The sequence below is a fragment of the Belonocnema kinseyi genome, chromosome 2 (genome assembly GCF_010883055.1).
Source record: "Belonocnema kinseyi isolate 2016_QV_RU_SX_M_011 chromosome 2, B_treatae_v1, whole genome shotgun sequence".
NCBI lineage: Eukaryota > Metazoa > Arthropoda > Insecta > Hymenoptera > Cynipidae > Belonocnema > Belonocnema kinseyi.
In genome coordinates this window covers 139,319,274-139,336,550 of record NC_046658.1, presented here as the reverse complement: position 1 = coordinate 139,336,550, position 17,277 = coordinate 139,319,274, and the positions used below count along the sequence as shown (strand labels likewise).

The 17,277-nt window shown below is 24.6% G+C and overlaps 1 protein-coding gene across 5 annotated transcripts in view; it reads right to left on the bottom strand.

Annotated features, from left to right (window-relative positions):
- Positions 1–17,277, bottom strand: part of LOC117167481 — a 36,249-nt gene that overhangs the window by 11,666 nt on the left and 7,306 nt on the right. For 2 of the 5 annotated variants that reach the window (XM_033352454.1, XM_033352455.1), the window contains exons 3-5: positions 6,777–7,335; positions 3,088–3,147; positions 2,876–3,003 (exon numbers count right to left, since the gene is read on the bottom strand). In XM_033352454.1, coding sequence (XP_033208345.1) covers positions 2,876–3,003; positions 3,088–3,147; positions 6,777–7,335 — 747 coding nt within the window. The remainder of the gene's footprint in view (positions 1–2,875; positions 3,004–3,087; positions 3,148–6,776; positions 7,336–17,277) is intronic. The other 3 variants (XM_033352456.1, XM_033352457.1, XM_033352458.1) reach the window with 3 other exon arrangements.

The following is a 17,277-nucleotide window of genomic DNA, read 5'->3' as shown; positions in this document are numbered from 1 at the left end:
AAAAATGAACTTTTGAGTTGAATTTTTAGCTGTTTTGTTAAAAATTAATTTCTTTCTTATTTATTTGCTTAAAAATTCATCTCGGTGGTTGAAAATTTAATTATTTTGTTGAAAATTAGTTGGTCGGTTGAAAATAAATTTTCTTACTTAAAAATGTAACTATGCCATTTTTTTTTAAATGGATATTTTTAATTAAAATCGTAGAAAATTCGTCTTTCTGGGTTTTAAAATCGAAAAATTTATCAAAAAATTAAATTATTTGGTTAAATACTAAATTTTTTTTGTTCGAAATTAATAGTCTATGTTAAATAAATTAAACTATTTAGTTAAAAAATTAACTATTTTATGAAAATGTCACTTCTTTTTTTAATAACACTTGTTTCTGTTGTTTGAAAAATGATATTTTGGGGTTGAAAAACAACTGTTTTGTAGATAGTTTGTCTTTTTGGTTTCAAGATTCTACAGTTTTATTTAAAATTGGTCTTTTTTAGTAGAAAATTAATTTTTTTTTTCAAAATTCATCTTTTTTATAGGAAATTTATTCACTTGTTTGGAACTTCAGTTATTTGATTTAAAATGAATTTGAAAGGATTGAAAAATAATTTAAAATTTGTAAAGATTGCAAAAATTGTTGAAAAAAATGTAGATTATCAATATTTCGAACAAAAAATTTAGACACGGTTTTAAAATTAAACTGTTTTAAACAAAATTGATCAGTTTACAGTTAAATAAATACATTTTTTAGTAGTTTCACTTTCAACTTAGAAAGATGAATTTTCAACAGAATAGTTGAATCTTTATAAATAGACTAATTTTTAACCAAAAAAAATTGGTTTACTAGCAGAAAAAAGAAGAATTTTTAAACAAATAGTTAAATTTTCAACCAAGAAAATTAATTTTTTAAGAAGCTAAATACATTTTTAAACAAGTATTTAAATTTTGTACTAAGAAGATTAATTTCCTACCAGAAAAGAGGAAATTTCTACAAAATAAATAAATAAATTTTTAAACAAATATTAGAATTTTCTACCAAGAACATTAATTATCTAACAAAAAATGTTTAACAAATGATATATTTTCCATCAAAAAGTTTGAACAATGGATGTGAATTTCTTCCAAATTTTATTGAGAAGAATTTATTTTCAATACAAAAAATACGAATTTTCTTCAAATAGTTTAATTTTTTACCAAATAGTCGGATTTTTTGCCAAATAATTGAATTTGTAAACCAAGAAGAGAAATTTTCTTTCAAATTTTATTTTCAACCAAGAAGATTAATTTAAAAAAAAAACCGAATTTTTAACTAAATAAATTTTGAAACAGATAGTTTAATTTCATACCAAAGAAGCCAATTTTTCAATAAAATAATAAATTTTTAAAGAAATATTCATTTTCTACAAAAAAAAAATTCTAACAGAAAAGACGATTTTTTAACCAATTATATAAAATTTCTACCAAACAGTTTGAAAAATCAATGTAATGTTAATCTAAATTTTATTGAAAAAAATTAATTTTCAATAATAAAAAAGGCATTTTTTCAAAACCGTTTAATTTTGTAACAAATAGTGGAATTCATTTTTAAACAAATAGTTAAATTTTCTACCAAAAAGATTTATTTTCTGCTAAAAATATTAATTTTCTAACAGGAAAGATAAATTTCCAACCAATTATATAAATTTTCCAACGAACATTTTGGAAAATCGATGTGATTTTAATCTAAATATTATTGAAAAAAATTAATATTCAATAATTAAAGAAAAGCATTTTTTTCGAACCCGTTTAATTTTGTACCAAATAGTGGAATTTTCAAGTCAAAAAGACCATTTCTTGACAAAGCGAATTTCTAACTAAAATTATTATGCTTTTAACCGCAGTTGTATTTCTAATTAAAAAATATATAGTTTCAACAAAATACATACATTTTTAATTAAATAGTTAAATTTTCTAACAAATTGTTACACATTTAACTGAAAAGCATGAAATTTCTACAGAAAGAGATGAATTTTCAAACCAAAACGATAGCTAGTAGTATAGCTGGGTAGTTTCTGAAGAACCACAGTCGGTAAGGCAGACACCGGTCATTTACCGACTGATGGTAATGCAGGTAAGTGTTCGGCATCGGTTTTATCGACCGTGTTTCTCCAGAACTAATTAATTAATCAAATTCTCTACAAGATTGTTACATTTTTAACTGAAAAATATTAAATTTATGCAGAAAGAGATGAATTTTTAACGAAGAAGTATGAATTTTCAACCAAAAAATTTAACATTGAATCAAATAATAAAATTTTTTAAATAGAAAAAAATTATTTGTAAACAAAAAAATTAATAGTAGACTCTTCTACCAAAATAATTAATTTGTCACCCAAAATAGTTTTAATTTTCCAATCGTACTGTATTAATTCAAATCGCATTTAAATGAAAAAAAAGTAAAGCCTGCGATAAATAAATAGGAATTTATATAGACTAAATAATAACATCATAAATAAAAATTAAAGTTAATTTTTAATACATAAAACCTTTTCTGACACTATTTTGTCAATTTTTTTTCAAAATTTCTGACACTATTTACACTATTTTTATTCTCTAAAATGAGTCCGAGGCTTGGAATTAGAATATATATAAAAAAAAGTGAACGAAACATGTGTTTATAAACAATAAGGTCTGTCATATTAACAAACTAGGATAACTAGTAGTATAGCTGGGTAGTTTCTGAAGAACCACGGTGGGTAAAACAGATACCGGTCATTTGCCGACTGATGGTAATGCGTTTCTCTAGAACGCGTCCAGCTATACTACTAAAATATTTTTTCCCCTTTTTCGGCGAAAATAATCGGGTATTGGGTGAGTTAAGTTGAAAAAAAATGTGAATTACCTGTGTTGAGATCATGTAAAGGCCATTAGTGGTAACTTCTATAGACTTCTTATCCTCGACTAGATGAAATTTATTGAAATTGTAGCGCGATTCGTTTCTGGAACTTTTCACCCAGGGTCCGATGTAAACTGCATTAAGATATTCAGTGTTTTTGTTAAAAAAAAGTTTTGCGCTTACTGCAAATAGTGTAAGAACTGACGACATATACTAACTACCTGAGTCAGTCACGTGTTGTTCGGGTTGAGCCCCAACAAAAGTTGCTATCAAAGGTCCTGAAAAATTTTAAACTTTATTTTTTACTCTGCGAAGAGGATTAATTTATTCTAAAGTGATTATTCAAACTACGCAGTTCACAATTTCTCTTGCGGGGTCATCCATTAATTATGTAACTTGATGCAATTAGTTTTCGGAATGAAAATTTAAAATATAATTTTAAAATTAAATTTTTTCCGTGAAAAAAAATTTAACTTCGCCGGGAAACGAACTGCAGAACTTCTGATTCCCGGTCGCGTGCGTTTTTCTTAAGCTACTAGAAATCGAATGAAGAATTCTTTTTCAGAAAAACAGGCATTATTTTGCTAAGTGTTGCGTATTCAAATTTTTCTAGGCGCCATATTTATTTCTCTTTGATAATTCGTCTTTTGTTGTTAACAATTATATTATTTGGCTGAAAATATTATAATTATCTGAAAATTCGAAAATTTTGTTGAAAATTCTACTATTTGGTAGAAAATTTTCAACCATTTGGTTCAAAATTAACTTTGTTGCTATTTTTTGGTTGTAAATTCAAACTCTTCTGTAGAAAACTCGTATTTTTAACTTGAAACTTACATTTTTCGATGAGAATTTTATTATTTTTTTAAAATAAAAAACTCAACATTTTAATGAAACTTCAAGTTGAAAAGACCATTTAAAAAAAATAAGTTGAATTTTTAACAAAATAATTCAATATTGATACAAATTATAAAATGTTCCAATAAAAAAAATGACGCTTTTATTAATTTTTTTTCTGTTTCCGTTAAATTAAACTGTTTTGGTGTGGATTTAAAATATTTTTTTCTTTGAATGTCAACTATTAAATTTTCCGATGAATTATTTTTTTTTTATTTTATTAAAAAATCCACTACTTGGTTGAACTACTTCTTCGTAAATTAATTTTTTTGTTTCAAGATTCATCTCTTTCAGTCAATTTTTTTTAAACTGAAAATTCAACTATTTAATTTTTTATTAAAAATTGACATTTTGTAGTCGAAAATTCAACTATCTGTTGCAAATTTGTTTCAACAAATTTGTCTTACAAATTTAACTACTTGGTTGGAAATTAACATTTTTTATCGAAAATTTAGAATTTTAGTTCGTAGAATTGAACTTTTTGCAAAAAAATGGTCTTTTCGGTTTTAAAAATTCATGCTTTTCGTTCATTTTCTTTTCTTTCTTGACTAATTTTTTAAACTGAAAATTTAACTTTAATGTTCGGGAACATTTTTTTTCAGATGAAAATTCATGTATTTAGTTAAAGCATCGTTTTGTTTGAAAAATAATCTATTTTGTTGAAAATTCGTCTTTTTTGGGAATGAATTAATTTTCTTGCTTGAAAATTCATTTTTTTTATAAGTGTCCAACTAGCCGTTTATTTTTTTGGTGAAATATTCATTATTTCAGTGTTAAAAAAATTTTCTTTCGTTAAAAATTGAACCATTTTGCTGAAAATTAATATTTGAACTGAAAATTTAACAATTGAACTTTTTGTTGAAGATTAATATTTTTTTAGTTTCTGTTAAAGATTCACCATTTTAGTTGAAAATTCATTTACTTTGTTGCAAATGTATCTTTTTTGTTAAAAATGTATTTTTTTTTTGTCAGAAAACTGAAATTCTTGGTGGAAAATTCATCTATTTGATTGGAAATTTAACTATTTAGTTGAAAATCACCTTTTTTGTTAAAAATTCATAATTTCAGGATGAATTCTTTTTTTTTCGGTTATAAAATTAATCTTCTTGTTTAAAAATTCATCTTTTTGGTAAAAGTTTGAACTATTTGACTTAAAATTATTTCTATTTTCGTTGAATATTCATTACTTTAGTTAAAAATTGTTTTCTTTGGTTGAAAATGGAAGAGTTTTGTGGAAAATAAATTTCATTCGTTGAAAATTGAACAATTTTGTTGGAAATTTTTTTTTTTTTAACTAAAAATTTAACTTTAATTTTTGGTCGAACAATTAAAAAAAAAAAATTTCATTGGAAAATTCAACTATTTGTTGGAAAATTATATTCCTCTTTTCGTTGAATATTCATTATTTTAGTTGAACATTGATTTCATTGATTAAAAAATTTTTTTTTTTACCTAAAAAAGTAACTTTTTCATTTTTCCTTAAAATTGATGTTTTTTAGTTGGATTTTTCTTAAATGTTTATTATTTAGGTGAAACATTGGTTTCTTTGCTTGAAAATTAAACAGTTTTGTTGAAAATTATTTTTTTTTAACTAAAAAAGTAACTATTTCATCTTTCTTTCAAATTTATGTTTTTTAGTTAAAAACTCAAGTATTGAATTAAAAATTCATATATTTTGTTTAAAAATCGTATGTTTTGGTTAAAAATTAATTTTTTTAACAGAAAATTTAACTTTAATTTTTGGTCGAACAATTAAAAAAAAAATTTTTCATTTGAAAATTCAACTATTTGTTGGAAAATTATATTCCTCTTTTCGTTGAATATTCATTATTTTAGTTGAACATTGATTTCATTGGTTAAAAATTATTGATTTTTTTACCTAAAAAAGTAACTATTTCATTTTTTTTTCATAATTTATATTTTTAGTTGAAAATCCACGTTTTCAATTAAAAATTCATATATTTTGTTTCAAAATCGTATGTTTTGTTTAAAATTAATTTTTTGATCAGAAAATTTAACTTTTACTTCAAGTCGAACAATTAAAAAAAATGTTAAGTCGAAAATTCAATTATTTAATTGAAAATTAGATTTCTTTTTTCGTTGAATATTCATTATTTTAGTTGAACATTCATTTCATTGGGTAAAAATTGAACAATTTTGTTGAAAATGATTTTTTTTTACCTAAAAAAGTAACTATTTCATTTTTTGTTTGTAATTGATGTTTTTAGTTGAAAATTCCAATTTTCAATTAAAAATTCATATATTTTGTTTAAAAAACGTATGTTTCGGTTGAAACTTAATTTTTTCAACAGAAAATTTAACTTTAATTTATGTTCGAATTAAAAGAAAAATTTTTTGAGTTGAAAATTCAACTCTTGGTTGAAAATGATATTCCTTTTTTCGTTGTGTATTCATTATTTTAGTTGATTGACATTGACATTGATTTCATTGGTTGAAATTATTAAATTTTTTCACCTAAAAAAGTAACTATTTTATTTTTATTTAGTTGAAAGTTTATCTTTTAAGCTGAAAACTAATTTTGTTTAATCTGAAAATTCAACTATTTCATTTATGGTGCAAAATTTGATCCTTTCTACTTGAAAATTCAACTAATTGTTTAAAAATTCATCCATTTTGTTAAAAATGTAATACTTTGACTGAAAAAAATCGAATTTTGTCTTTTTTATTAGTAAAATATTTTTAGGCCTTCAATGCTTCAGGGGAGTCAATCCTACAGTGGATCGTGTAACCTACATTAAATAATAATGAATTAAAAATAAAAATGTATATAATTTAATTTAATTAACAATTAGGACACTACATCTGTAAATAAATTCAAATCCGAATTATTTTAGGTATATTTGAGCTTTCCCTATTTGAGGTCTCCCTTATTTCGAATAATTTCTTGAAAATTCGTTTTTTTAAACCGAACTGCGAATTTCGAATAATCTTTTAAAGATTTGAGTAGAGAGTGGATAAATATGCAGTATAAAACACGACAAATGTATACCCAATCGCCTGCGACTGCGTTTGGGCCTCCTTTTGTTTTTTTTCTTTTTCTCCTTTTTACCTCTGCCATCATCTCTTCTCGCTCTAGCCGCTCTATACTCGCTGCTCTCCCAGTCATCATCGTCATTCTCGTCGCTCTCCTCGAGCCACGAATCAGCCACATCTGTTAAGTTTCTTTTTTCAAACATCACGATGGACCTTCGAGATCTCGAAATCTCTTTTCTGCCTCTAAACCTCTGACTTTCGCTATTAAAACTTTGGGAAATGCGCTCCTCCTTATCATCAGGATCCACCGTTTCATTTCTAAAATAATCGGCAGAGCTTAAAATTCTCTCAATATTGTCAGATTTCAGATTTACGCCCTCGGCATCATCCTTGGGACGATTTTCAGCGACCTGCACTGTTTGAGAACTGAAATCCTTTTTCGAAAATTTCTTCAAGTTCCTCGTGTTCATGTTCAGTTGGAACTTATCGTATGATCGTTGGAGAAAATTATAATTCTTATCTAGCTTATCGTACTTCAACATTAGTATCACAAGGTTTGTATTTATGTCACTGATCTGCAAGAGGTAGAAAAGAAAAACGAGTAAAGTTTAAGATAATTTTTACTTTAGACAATAAGTCTTATCAAAAGCTGATACTACTTTTTGAAAGAAGCAAATATAAAAACAAGCGTACGAAATTTTATCGGGTTTTTTCTTTCTTATTTTAACCTGAAGTGTGGCCGTGCGGTCTCTGGGACCGCACCATGACTCTGATATGTGGCTTTCCCCGAAGCTGCCGTTCTTAGTAATTTCAGTCTTTGTGTAATTCGTGAGTAATGTCAATTGACTCATGCGGTCCATCAGACCGCACAACCACGGTACGTCACAATTTTATATATATTTTTTTCAATTTATTTGAAGGTATTCGAAACGCAAAGTATCATACACAAACAACCCTTATTTGAGCAAAAAGTAGCAAACTGGTATGTACGTGTGGACGTGCGGTCTCTTAGACCGCACAGCGCTTTTAAAATGTAGGTCCCACAACCCACTGCTGTTTTTGCCGATAATTGTGATTTTTTTGCTTTTTTTAAATACAAGTTGTTTCTAATATATAAAATACTACTTTCTATTGATAATGGAAATTTTATATAAATTTGTTAAACAATTTATTATTGTTTTTAGCAATTTTCTCTTACGATAGGGACTTCAAAAGTCGCGGTTTTTCCTCATTTTTCAACTTTTCAGTTAGCGCGAGGCAATAATAAATTTAGCAGAAATAATTGTTGAAACAAATTATTATCATTAATAATAATATTTTCTTAGAATAATGCTAAAAATTTGCAGTTGGTAGTACACTATTCTACATTTTGTCCACTTTTTACTTAAGAGGAATGTAATAATTAATTCAAGGTAATAAACATAATTATTTAAAGAATATATTATTATTTATAATTATATTCTCTTTGAATAATGTTAAAAAGTTTCCACCTTCGTCAACTTTTTACTTAGTGGGATAATGATTAATGCAATAATAATAATTAAAATAATTGTTTGAAAAATGTATTATTGTTTATAACTATATTTTCTTAGACAATTGCAAGATAGTTGCGTTTTTTCAGAAATTTTTAACTTTGCTTTGGCTTTTTAATTATAAAAAATAATAAATAAACAATAGAGAGAATCATTTTCTAAACAATCTCTTTCTTTTTTGAGTATATATTTTTCTAAAATAAAGCATATATTAATTAATATTGTTATTTATCATTTGTTCACAACTAAAAAGTAAAAGAAAAGCTGAATATGTCTGAAACGTACCTTTTCTAGCATTACTTTAAGAGAAAATAGTTTTAATTTTTATTTTATTTATTTACTATTTCTTTTAAAATCTGCTGAAAAAAACTTGCAAAAAGGTTTAAAATGAATCAATTAACGGTGTTTTTTCTAAAAATATATTAAGTTTTTTATCTGAAAAAACCCAGACTTATATTTTTTTCCGATTTTTCTTTAATTTTTACTTTCACAAGAAAGAAGGGCATAAAAAAGACAGACATAAAAAAGTTAAAATAAATTAATAATAAATTGAAAAAAAATATATGTAAAAATAAAAAAGGCGAGGGTTTCCAAAAAATCTTTCTTATTTTTTTTTCTGCAAATTTTGAAAAAATTAAAAAAATATTTTTTGGAAAATCCCACCTTTTTTATTATTCCCGAAATTGTTGAAAAGCTTCTGCTTATAAAAGAAAGGATTTCTATCTGGGTAATGTAGGCTAAGCCAATTTTGAGACTGGGAGAATTTTATTACCATCAAATATTATTTTGGAACCTTCCTGTTTTAAAATGGATTCCAGTCAACAAATTGTTTGAAAAAAGTTATTTTTCTGAAATTGAATTAATTATTACCTCACTCTAATAAAAACGTGGAACAAAAGTGGACAATTTGAGAAAAAACTTCAACTTTCTAACATTTTTCTAAGAGAATGTTATTATAATTAATAATAAATTGTTTAAATCATTCTATCTGTAAAATTTAATTGAGTGTTGCATCGATCTAATTGAAAAAATATTCAAAGTAGACGCCGGGCGCCTACAAGAAAAAACAAGGTTTTCAAAGAGCTCAATTATTTTTAATTCACTTGAACTCAAAGAAAATAACATACATTAATAATTTCTACAAAAAATAATTAGAAAAAATTATTTTCTTTAAAAAAAGGTTAATTAAGTTTTTGAAACATCTACTTCCTCTACTCTCCTTATAATCCCCTCCCCTCCTTGAAAAAAGTACGACGGACAGATGGACAGACACCCCACCCAAAATATAGCAGTTTCTGCCCGGGGACACAAAACTCTAAAAATTGAAAAAATCGAAAGAAACCAGAACTTTCTAACCCTTTTCTAAGAGACTATTGTTAAAAACAATTATAAATTGTTTAAACATTTTATGTAAACATTTAATTATCAGTATAAAATAGTATTTCATGGATTAGAAACAACTTATATTTTTTAAAAATTATAGTTCGCGTCATTGACTCGCCAAACCCAATTTTTTACTCATGGGTTTTTTTTTCGGAGGCACCATAAATCAGACTTATGGGGGTGATATTTAAAATGTAATGATTCATTTGTATTTTATAGTTAATTGTGAACATAAATGTTGAGTTTCAACTTGATGTACCTAATATTGACGATTATGGATAAAACTACTTGTTAAAATATGTGTTAAACTTCATGGAAAAAATAGGCGAAACATCAAGACAAGTGGTAGAAAAAAATTACATCTATTTAGAGGAGCCAGCTTGTTTCTAAAGTTACTATTTTCATCGGAAGTGTACCTTTTTCTACCAATTGTCTCGCTGTGTCTTGGTAGGAAGAAGTACCCTTTCGATGACAATAGTCACTCCAGAAGCAAGCCGACTCCCCTAAATAGATGTACTGTTTTTCTACCACTTGTCTTGATATATCGCCCAATTCCCCCATGAAATTTAACACGTGATTTTATTCAAAATCTTGAATATTAGGTAAATCGAGTTGAAAAATCTTTGAATTATTCAATAAAAAAGCAAATGGGCGGCACAGTGGGACAAGTGGTAGAAAAAAGTAACCTTTTGATCATAGTAGTAACTCTGTTGTCACATCTATTCAGAGGAGTCGGTTTGCTTCTGGAGTTACTATAGACATCGAAAGGGTACTTTTTACTACCACTTGTCACGCTGTGCCGCCCATTTGCTTTTTTATTGAATAATTCAAAGATTTTTGAACTCGATTTACCTAATATTCAAGATTTTGAATAAAATGACGTGTTAAATTTCATGGGAGAAGTGGGCGATATATTAAGACAAGTGGTAGAAAAAAAGTACATCTATTTAGGGGAGTCAGCTTGCTTCTGGAGTTACTATTGTCATCGAAAGGGTACTTCTTCCTACCAATTGCCTCGCTGTGTCGCCCACTTGCCCCATGAAGTTTAATGCGTAAATTTATTCAGAATCGTCAATATTAGGTAAATCGAGCAGAAAAATCTCGAAATTGTTTAATTAAAATAAAAGTGGGCGGCACAGCAGGACAAGTGGTAGAAAACAGTAACCTTTTGATCATAATAGTAACTGTTGTCACATCTATTCAGGGGACGCGGTTTCCTTTTTGAGTTACTATACAGATCGAAAGGGTACTTTTTACTACCACTTGTCCCGGCCCACCTGCCCTTTTATGAAACAATTCGGAGATATTTTTTCAAGAATTGCAATCAAAAGAAGTGAGGGGCCTTGACTTTTGGCTCCGAAATTAGTTATTTTATACAATTAAGTTCATAGAAAGAATAAAAAAATCGAGCTTAGAAGAATTTAATGCTGAACAATTATAAAAATAAAAAAAGATCAAAATTGGTTGACGTAAGTGCGAGCCCTGGAATTAGGAACTGAATTCTAGCCTTCGCTTCGCAATTCGCATAACAAGATTCCTGATTATTTATCTTGAAATACGAAATTTCAAGAGATTGATTCAGAATTGCCTTTTTTGTAGAAAACAAAGGACGAAAATTCCCATTAAGAGATTTGAGTCAGATGAAGGAATGATTTATATACAGTTATGCCAGCTATAGTACTCTGCAGATCGTTTACGTGTTATCATTCCTTTTGGATTAACAAAGTTTCGTCACGTACATGACTTTGGGACGTGAGTTTTAAAAGGAATAGAGACACTCGTAGAAATAGACTCGAATGGCTGTAAGAGCCTTTACAAGAAAATTCAATACATTCATTATTATTAATTCTCCCGCGATAGAGAACAATAATTGCAAAAACGGTTTTTATTTTATTACAAATCGTTTCTTTTGACGTAATTGATCAATTTAATTAAATAATTAATAGTCGCTTACTGGTCTAATATTTGGAGAAACGAGAAAAATCTGACTCGGCCAGGATTTGAACCCGGGAAGGCCACCATCCATAAGTGGAGTGTTAAGCATTTACGTTCAGCATTAAATGCTTCAGAAGAATACTAAACCCCATTTTTTAATTTGGTTCGGTGAATATAACTGTTTAAACCAAAAAATAATAAATTTGGATAGAAAATAAAAATTTCTTTTTTTACTATTTATTTTGCAGGTTTATTTGTTTCTAAGGTTATATAGATATAATTTTCGTAAGATTCTTGGATCGAATTATTCCTAAAATTGGCTTAAAATCTTTCGGATTTATTTTTGAAAGTTTTGAAAATCCTTTTGAATGCTTCTTAAATATTCAATTTAAATTAATTTTAGAAATTAAAGAATCAATCAAATATTTTCAGGAGTCTTTAGACAATTTTTTTATTATCTTCAAAACTTTTAAATTAAAAAAAAACTTTGAAATTTTAATTCAAAATCTTCAAAAAACTATTACTTTTTAAATCTTTTCAAAATTTAAATTACTTACAAATTTTTTCAATACTGAATAACTTTTAAAATGATTCGATTTTTTCATAAAACCGGGAATAAACCGGGGGGGGGGGGTTAATTGATTTTTTTTTAAATTAATTTTAAGAGAATATTTCAAAAGATTTCCAGAATTGTAAAAAAAAGATTTAAAGGCAATTTTTGTAATTATGCTGACTTTCTTAAAAATTTGAGGAAAAATTCGAATCATTTAAAAAAATATTTCGAAAGTTTAGAAGTTTTAAAGAGATTAAAAAGTCATTAAAATTTGAAAATGTCTCTAAAATTTTTTTAAAAAAATGTAAGATTTTGAATATTTCGAAAGTTTTTTCAAGAAATTTGAAAGATTTCGAGTATAAAAAATGTCTTTAGATTCTTGGGAAAGTTATAAAAGACTTTCTATTTCAAAAAAAAACATTTTTAGAGAAAATTCAAAAGATTTCTAAAATTTTCGAAAAAAGCTATACAATTTTAAGGAAATTTCTTAATTTTGAAAGATTAAAATTTGTTTGAAGTATAATTCCAGTTAGTTTAAAAGAGGTTCGAAGATTTAAGAAATTTATCCCTTTCGGTTAAAAGTTAATGTCCAGGGTTGAAGATTCAACTATTTTGTTGAAAATTAGTTTTTTCTGGTTAAATTGAAATGCAATTTGATAAAAAAATTTTTGTTGAAAATGTGTCAACTATATTGAAAATTAATTATTTTCTGTCGAAGAATTATGGGAAAATGTTGAAAATCGCGTATTTTGTTAAAAATGTCTCTTTTTTTGGTAGAAAATTCATGTTCTTGGTTAAAATTTGACCTTTTAAAACAGATTTTTTTCTAAATTTATATTTTCGTATTTAAATTTAAACTGTTTGAATTCAAATTTAAATAATTCTATTGAAAATTCGACTTCTGTTAAAATTTAACTGCAATTTGTTAAAAATTCATTTTTGTTGCAATTTTAACGAATATATTGAAAATTAATTTTTTTCTGTTTAATAATTAATCTTTTAACTGAAAATTTAACTATTTCATTTTTTGTTGGTTTAAAATTATTTTTTCTTTCCAAAATTTATATTTTCTTTTTTTTCTGTTCAGAAGTTAATTTCTTTAACTGAAAATTTAACTATTCCATTTTTTTTTAATAGATATTTTTTAGGTGATAAATCATGTATATCTTTAGAAATTCTTCTTTTTTTGGTACAAAATTAATGTTCTGGGTTGAAAACTAATCTTTTTGATAAAAAAATTAATTACTGGGTTAAAAATAACTTTTTTGTTATTGAAAATTAATATTTTTGGATTGAAAATCCAATTGTTTTATTAAAAATGCAAATAATTTGTGGAAAATTCGTATTTTTTAATTAATTCAACTCTTTTTTATATCAAATTATAATACTTTTGGTTGAAATAAAAATATTATTTTATAAATTCAGTAAAAAATTTACCTATTTGGTTGAAAATTCAACTATTTCGTAGAAGATCTTTTGTTTTTTTTTAAATCAATTAAAATTTGAAAAGATATGAAATAAATGTAAAACAAAATGTGAATTCTTGAAGATTTTGAAAACAAAATAAATTTTTTTTTAAGAATATTGAAATGTTTCAAGGATATAATAAAAATTTCATGGAAAAACTTTATATGACTGTTTGTTTTGAAAAATAAATTCCGCGATACAATTGAAAAATATATCAAAACACATGAAATCCTTTCCGAAAATGTTGAAGAAGAATATAAAAGGCTTTAAAGAAAAATTTTGCAATGTTTCAAGATTACAATATTTAAAAAAAATCAAGTAAGTTTAAAAGATATTAAGAAGGTTTAAAAATATTAAAAATACAAATAAGTTTGAAATATTAAAAAGTTTTTTTGAAGATTTCAAACAAAAAATTAAGTTATAGTTTTTAATTTCTTTGATATTATCCATTGAGCATTGATTAATTATTGAAGAGTTATTAGAAAAAAATTATTGTACACATTATTTATTTTTAATACATTATAAATTATATTTAAGTATTTACTAATTGGAATATTACAAAAAAGTTAACCAGATATGTTAAAAAAATAAAAGCCGGAATAAAATAATTTCTGCAATATTAGGATTAGATAAAAAATAACTATTATTGAATAAACAATGTACACTTGAATTTTTTTAGTATTAGTTACAATTTATTAAAATTTGTTATAATTAACAGTATGAATATTTCCTGGATTTTATCAACATTTTTTAACAATGCTCATTTTTGAACGTGAGATAACTAGTATACATCCTCAAAGAGGGTATCTTTTAATCAGAGTTTGCATAAGAAGATAGTTTATCAACAAAGTATTTTTCTTTAAATAAAAGGAACGATATTCCAATAACTTTTTCCACTTTTAAAGAAATATTTCTTCCTTTCGTTTCACCAAAGACGGATCCAGAAATTTTTCGGAGGGAGCAATTGTGAATTTTCGTTAACGAATATTAAAATTATTTAAAATTATTGAAATAATTTATTATTTAAAAATTACAATTATTAAAACAAAACTTTTTAAATTGAATATAATGAGATAAATTCTACTTGTTTTATAATTTTGAAGTAAAGTGTTCACAGTAATAAAAAACCTGAAAGCGCAAGTTTGAAAATTTAATAATTAATAATAACTGTTTTGTGAAAAATTCAAGTTTTTTGCGGAAAAATATACTGTTTTGTAGAAAATTCTATTTTCTAAGTTGAAAATTATTTTTTTTTCAATGAAAATTTATCGATTCCGTTTTTGGTTAAAAATTATATTTTTAACCTAAAAATGTAACTATTTCGTTGAAAATTAGTCTTTTTATGTTAAAAATTTAAGTACTTTCTTAAAAATTCATTTATTTATTTAAAGATTAATAATTTTAGAATAAAATTCATCTTCTTGATTGAAAATTAAACTATTTTGTTAAAAATTGATGTATTTTGTTGAAAATTACTTTTTTCGAGTTAAAAACTAATTTTTTCAACCTGTAATTTCATTATCTGATTAAGAATTACATTTTTTGTTGAAACTTCATAGTTTTGAGTTGAAAAATCATCTTTGCAGTTTAAAAATTCAACTATTTTGTTGAAAATTTATTTATTTTGTTGAATTTTTTTTTGCTTTGTGTAAAAAAAATCTTTTAAACTTAAAATTTAACGATTTGATTGCCTGTTTTGTATAAAAAAAACTCGTCTTTTTTATCTTCAAAATTCAACAGTCGGATTAAAAATTAATTTTTTCTTTAAAAATTCATCTTAATAATCTTAATTTGTTGAAAATTCGAGTTTGCTGGTAAAATGTAGCTGCTACTTGTTAAAAATGCATTTTTTTTCTTTGAAAACTGAACTATTATGATAAAAGTTCATTTTTTTATTTGGTTTGAATATTAATGTTCTTCAATTTTTAATTTAAATAATATTTTGTGGTATGTTTTGTATGTGTTATATGTTATGTATATGTATGTTTTTAAATGAAAATTTACTGATTTTATTTTTGGATAGAAATTTATCTTTTTAGACTAAAGTTTAAATATTTCCTTAAAAATTAGTATTTTTTGTTAAAAAAGTCCATTTTTTTGTTGAAAAATCCTATTTTTGAGTAGAAAGTTCATGTTTGTAGAAAATCAACTATTTAGTAACAAATCCAAATATTTAGTAGAAAATTCGACTGTTTTGTTGAAAAGTCGTTTTTCTAAATCGAATTTCGAAATCGAAGAAAATGAATTTTGTTGGCTGAAAATTATTCTATTTTATTTGAGAATTCAAGTACCTTATTGGAAATTTGTCTTTTTTTGTTTAATTGAATTTTTTATTTATACTTAAAAACTTTTCTTGTTAAAATGTCAACTATTAAATTTTCTATTGAAAATTCATTTATTGTAGGCTTTGTAGGGATAAAAACTAATTTTTTAAACTGGTTAAAAATTGAGCTATCTGGTTGCAAATTTAATAATTTTGTTGTGAAAATCTTTCTGGAATTAAAAACTAATTTTTCATCTTTTTAGTCAAATTGAATTGTTTTTATTTACATTTAATAACTTTTTTTTTGTAAATTATCAACTGTTATATTTTTTTAATGAAAATTGATCTGTTTGGTTGAAAATCTAACTGCTTTATTGAAATTTTCCTTTCTTGAGGTAGTAATTAATTTTTTCACGAGAAAGTTTAATTATTTGTTTGAAAATAAACTTTTTTATTGAAATTTATTATTTTCTGGTTGAAAATTTAACTTTTTTGTAAAAAGTTTTTCTTTGTGGCTTAGAAATTCAATAACTTGGTAAAAAATTCAATTTTTTTTCTTTTTGTTTAGAACTCCACTGTTTTGTTAAAAAATGTTTTCTTTTTGCTTAAAAATTGAACAAGTTTGCAGAAAATCCAAAAATTGCGTAAAAACTAATTTTGTTTTGGTTGAAAATTAATCTGTTTTAATTGAGGATTTAAGTACTTTTCTAAAAATTATTCTTTTTGGTTAAATTGAATTGTTTTTTATTTATGATTAAAAACTTTTTTGTTACAATATCAACTATTCCATTTTTTATTGAGAATGGATCTTCTTAATTTGGAAATTCATCTTTTTAGTTTAAAAACTCAACTATCTTGTTGAAAATTTATATAATTTGTTGAAAACTCTTTTTTTTGTGGAAAATTAACTTCCGTGGCTAAAAATTGATCTATTTTGTTGAAAATTTCTTTTAAATTAAAAACTAATTTTTTCAAGCTATCATTACTCTAACTATTTAATTAAAAGTTAACTTTTCTATTAGAACTTCATATTTTCGGGTTGAAAATTCAACTGTTTTGTATAAAAAAATCGCATCTTTGTCTTTAAAAATCAACAATTTAAATGACAATTATTTTTTTCTTTGCAAGTTCATCTCTTTAGTATAAAAGTTTAAATATTACGTGGAAAATTAATATAATTTATTGAAAATTCTTCCTTTTTGGTAGAAAATTTAATCATTTTGTTTGAAAATTTAACTAATTGATTAAAAATTTATGTAATCTGTTGACATTTTTCTTTTTGGGGGTAAAAAATAATGTTTACGACTTTAAATTTAACTATTTTATTTAAATTTAACTTTTTTGTCGAAACTTCATATTTTCGGGTTGAAAATTAATTCTGTTA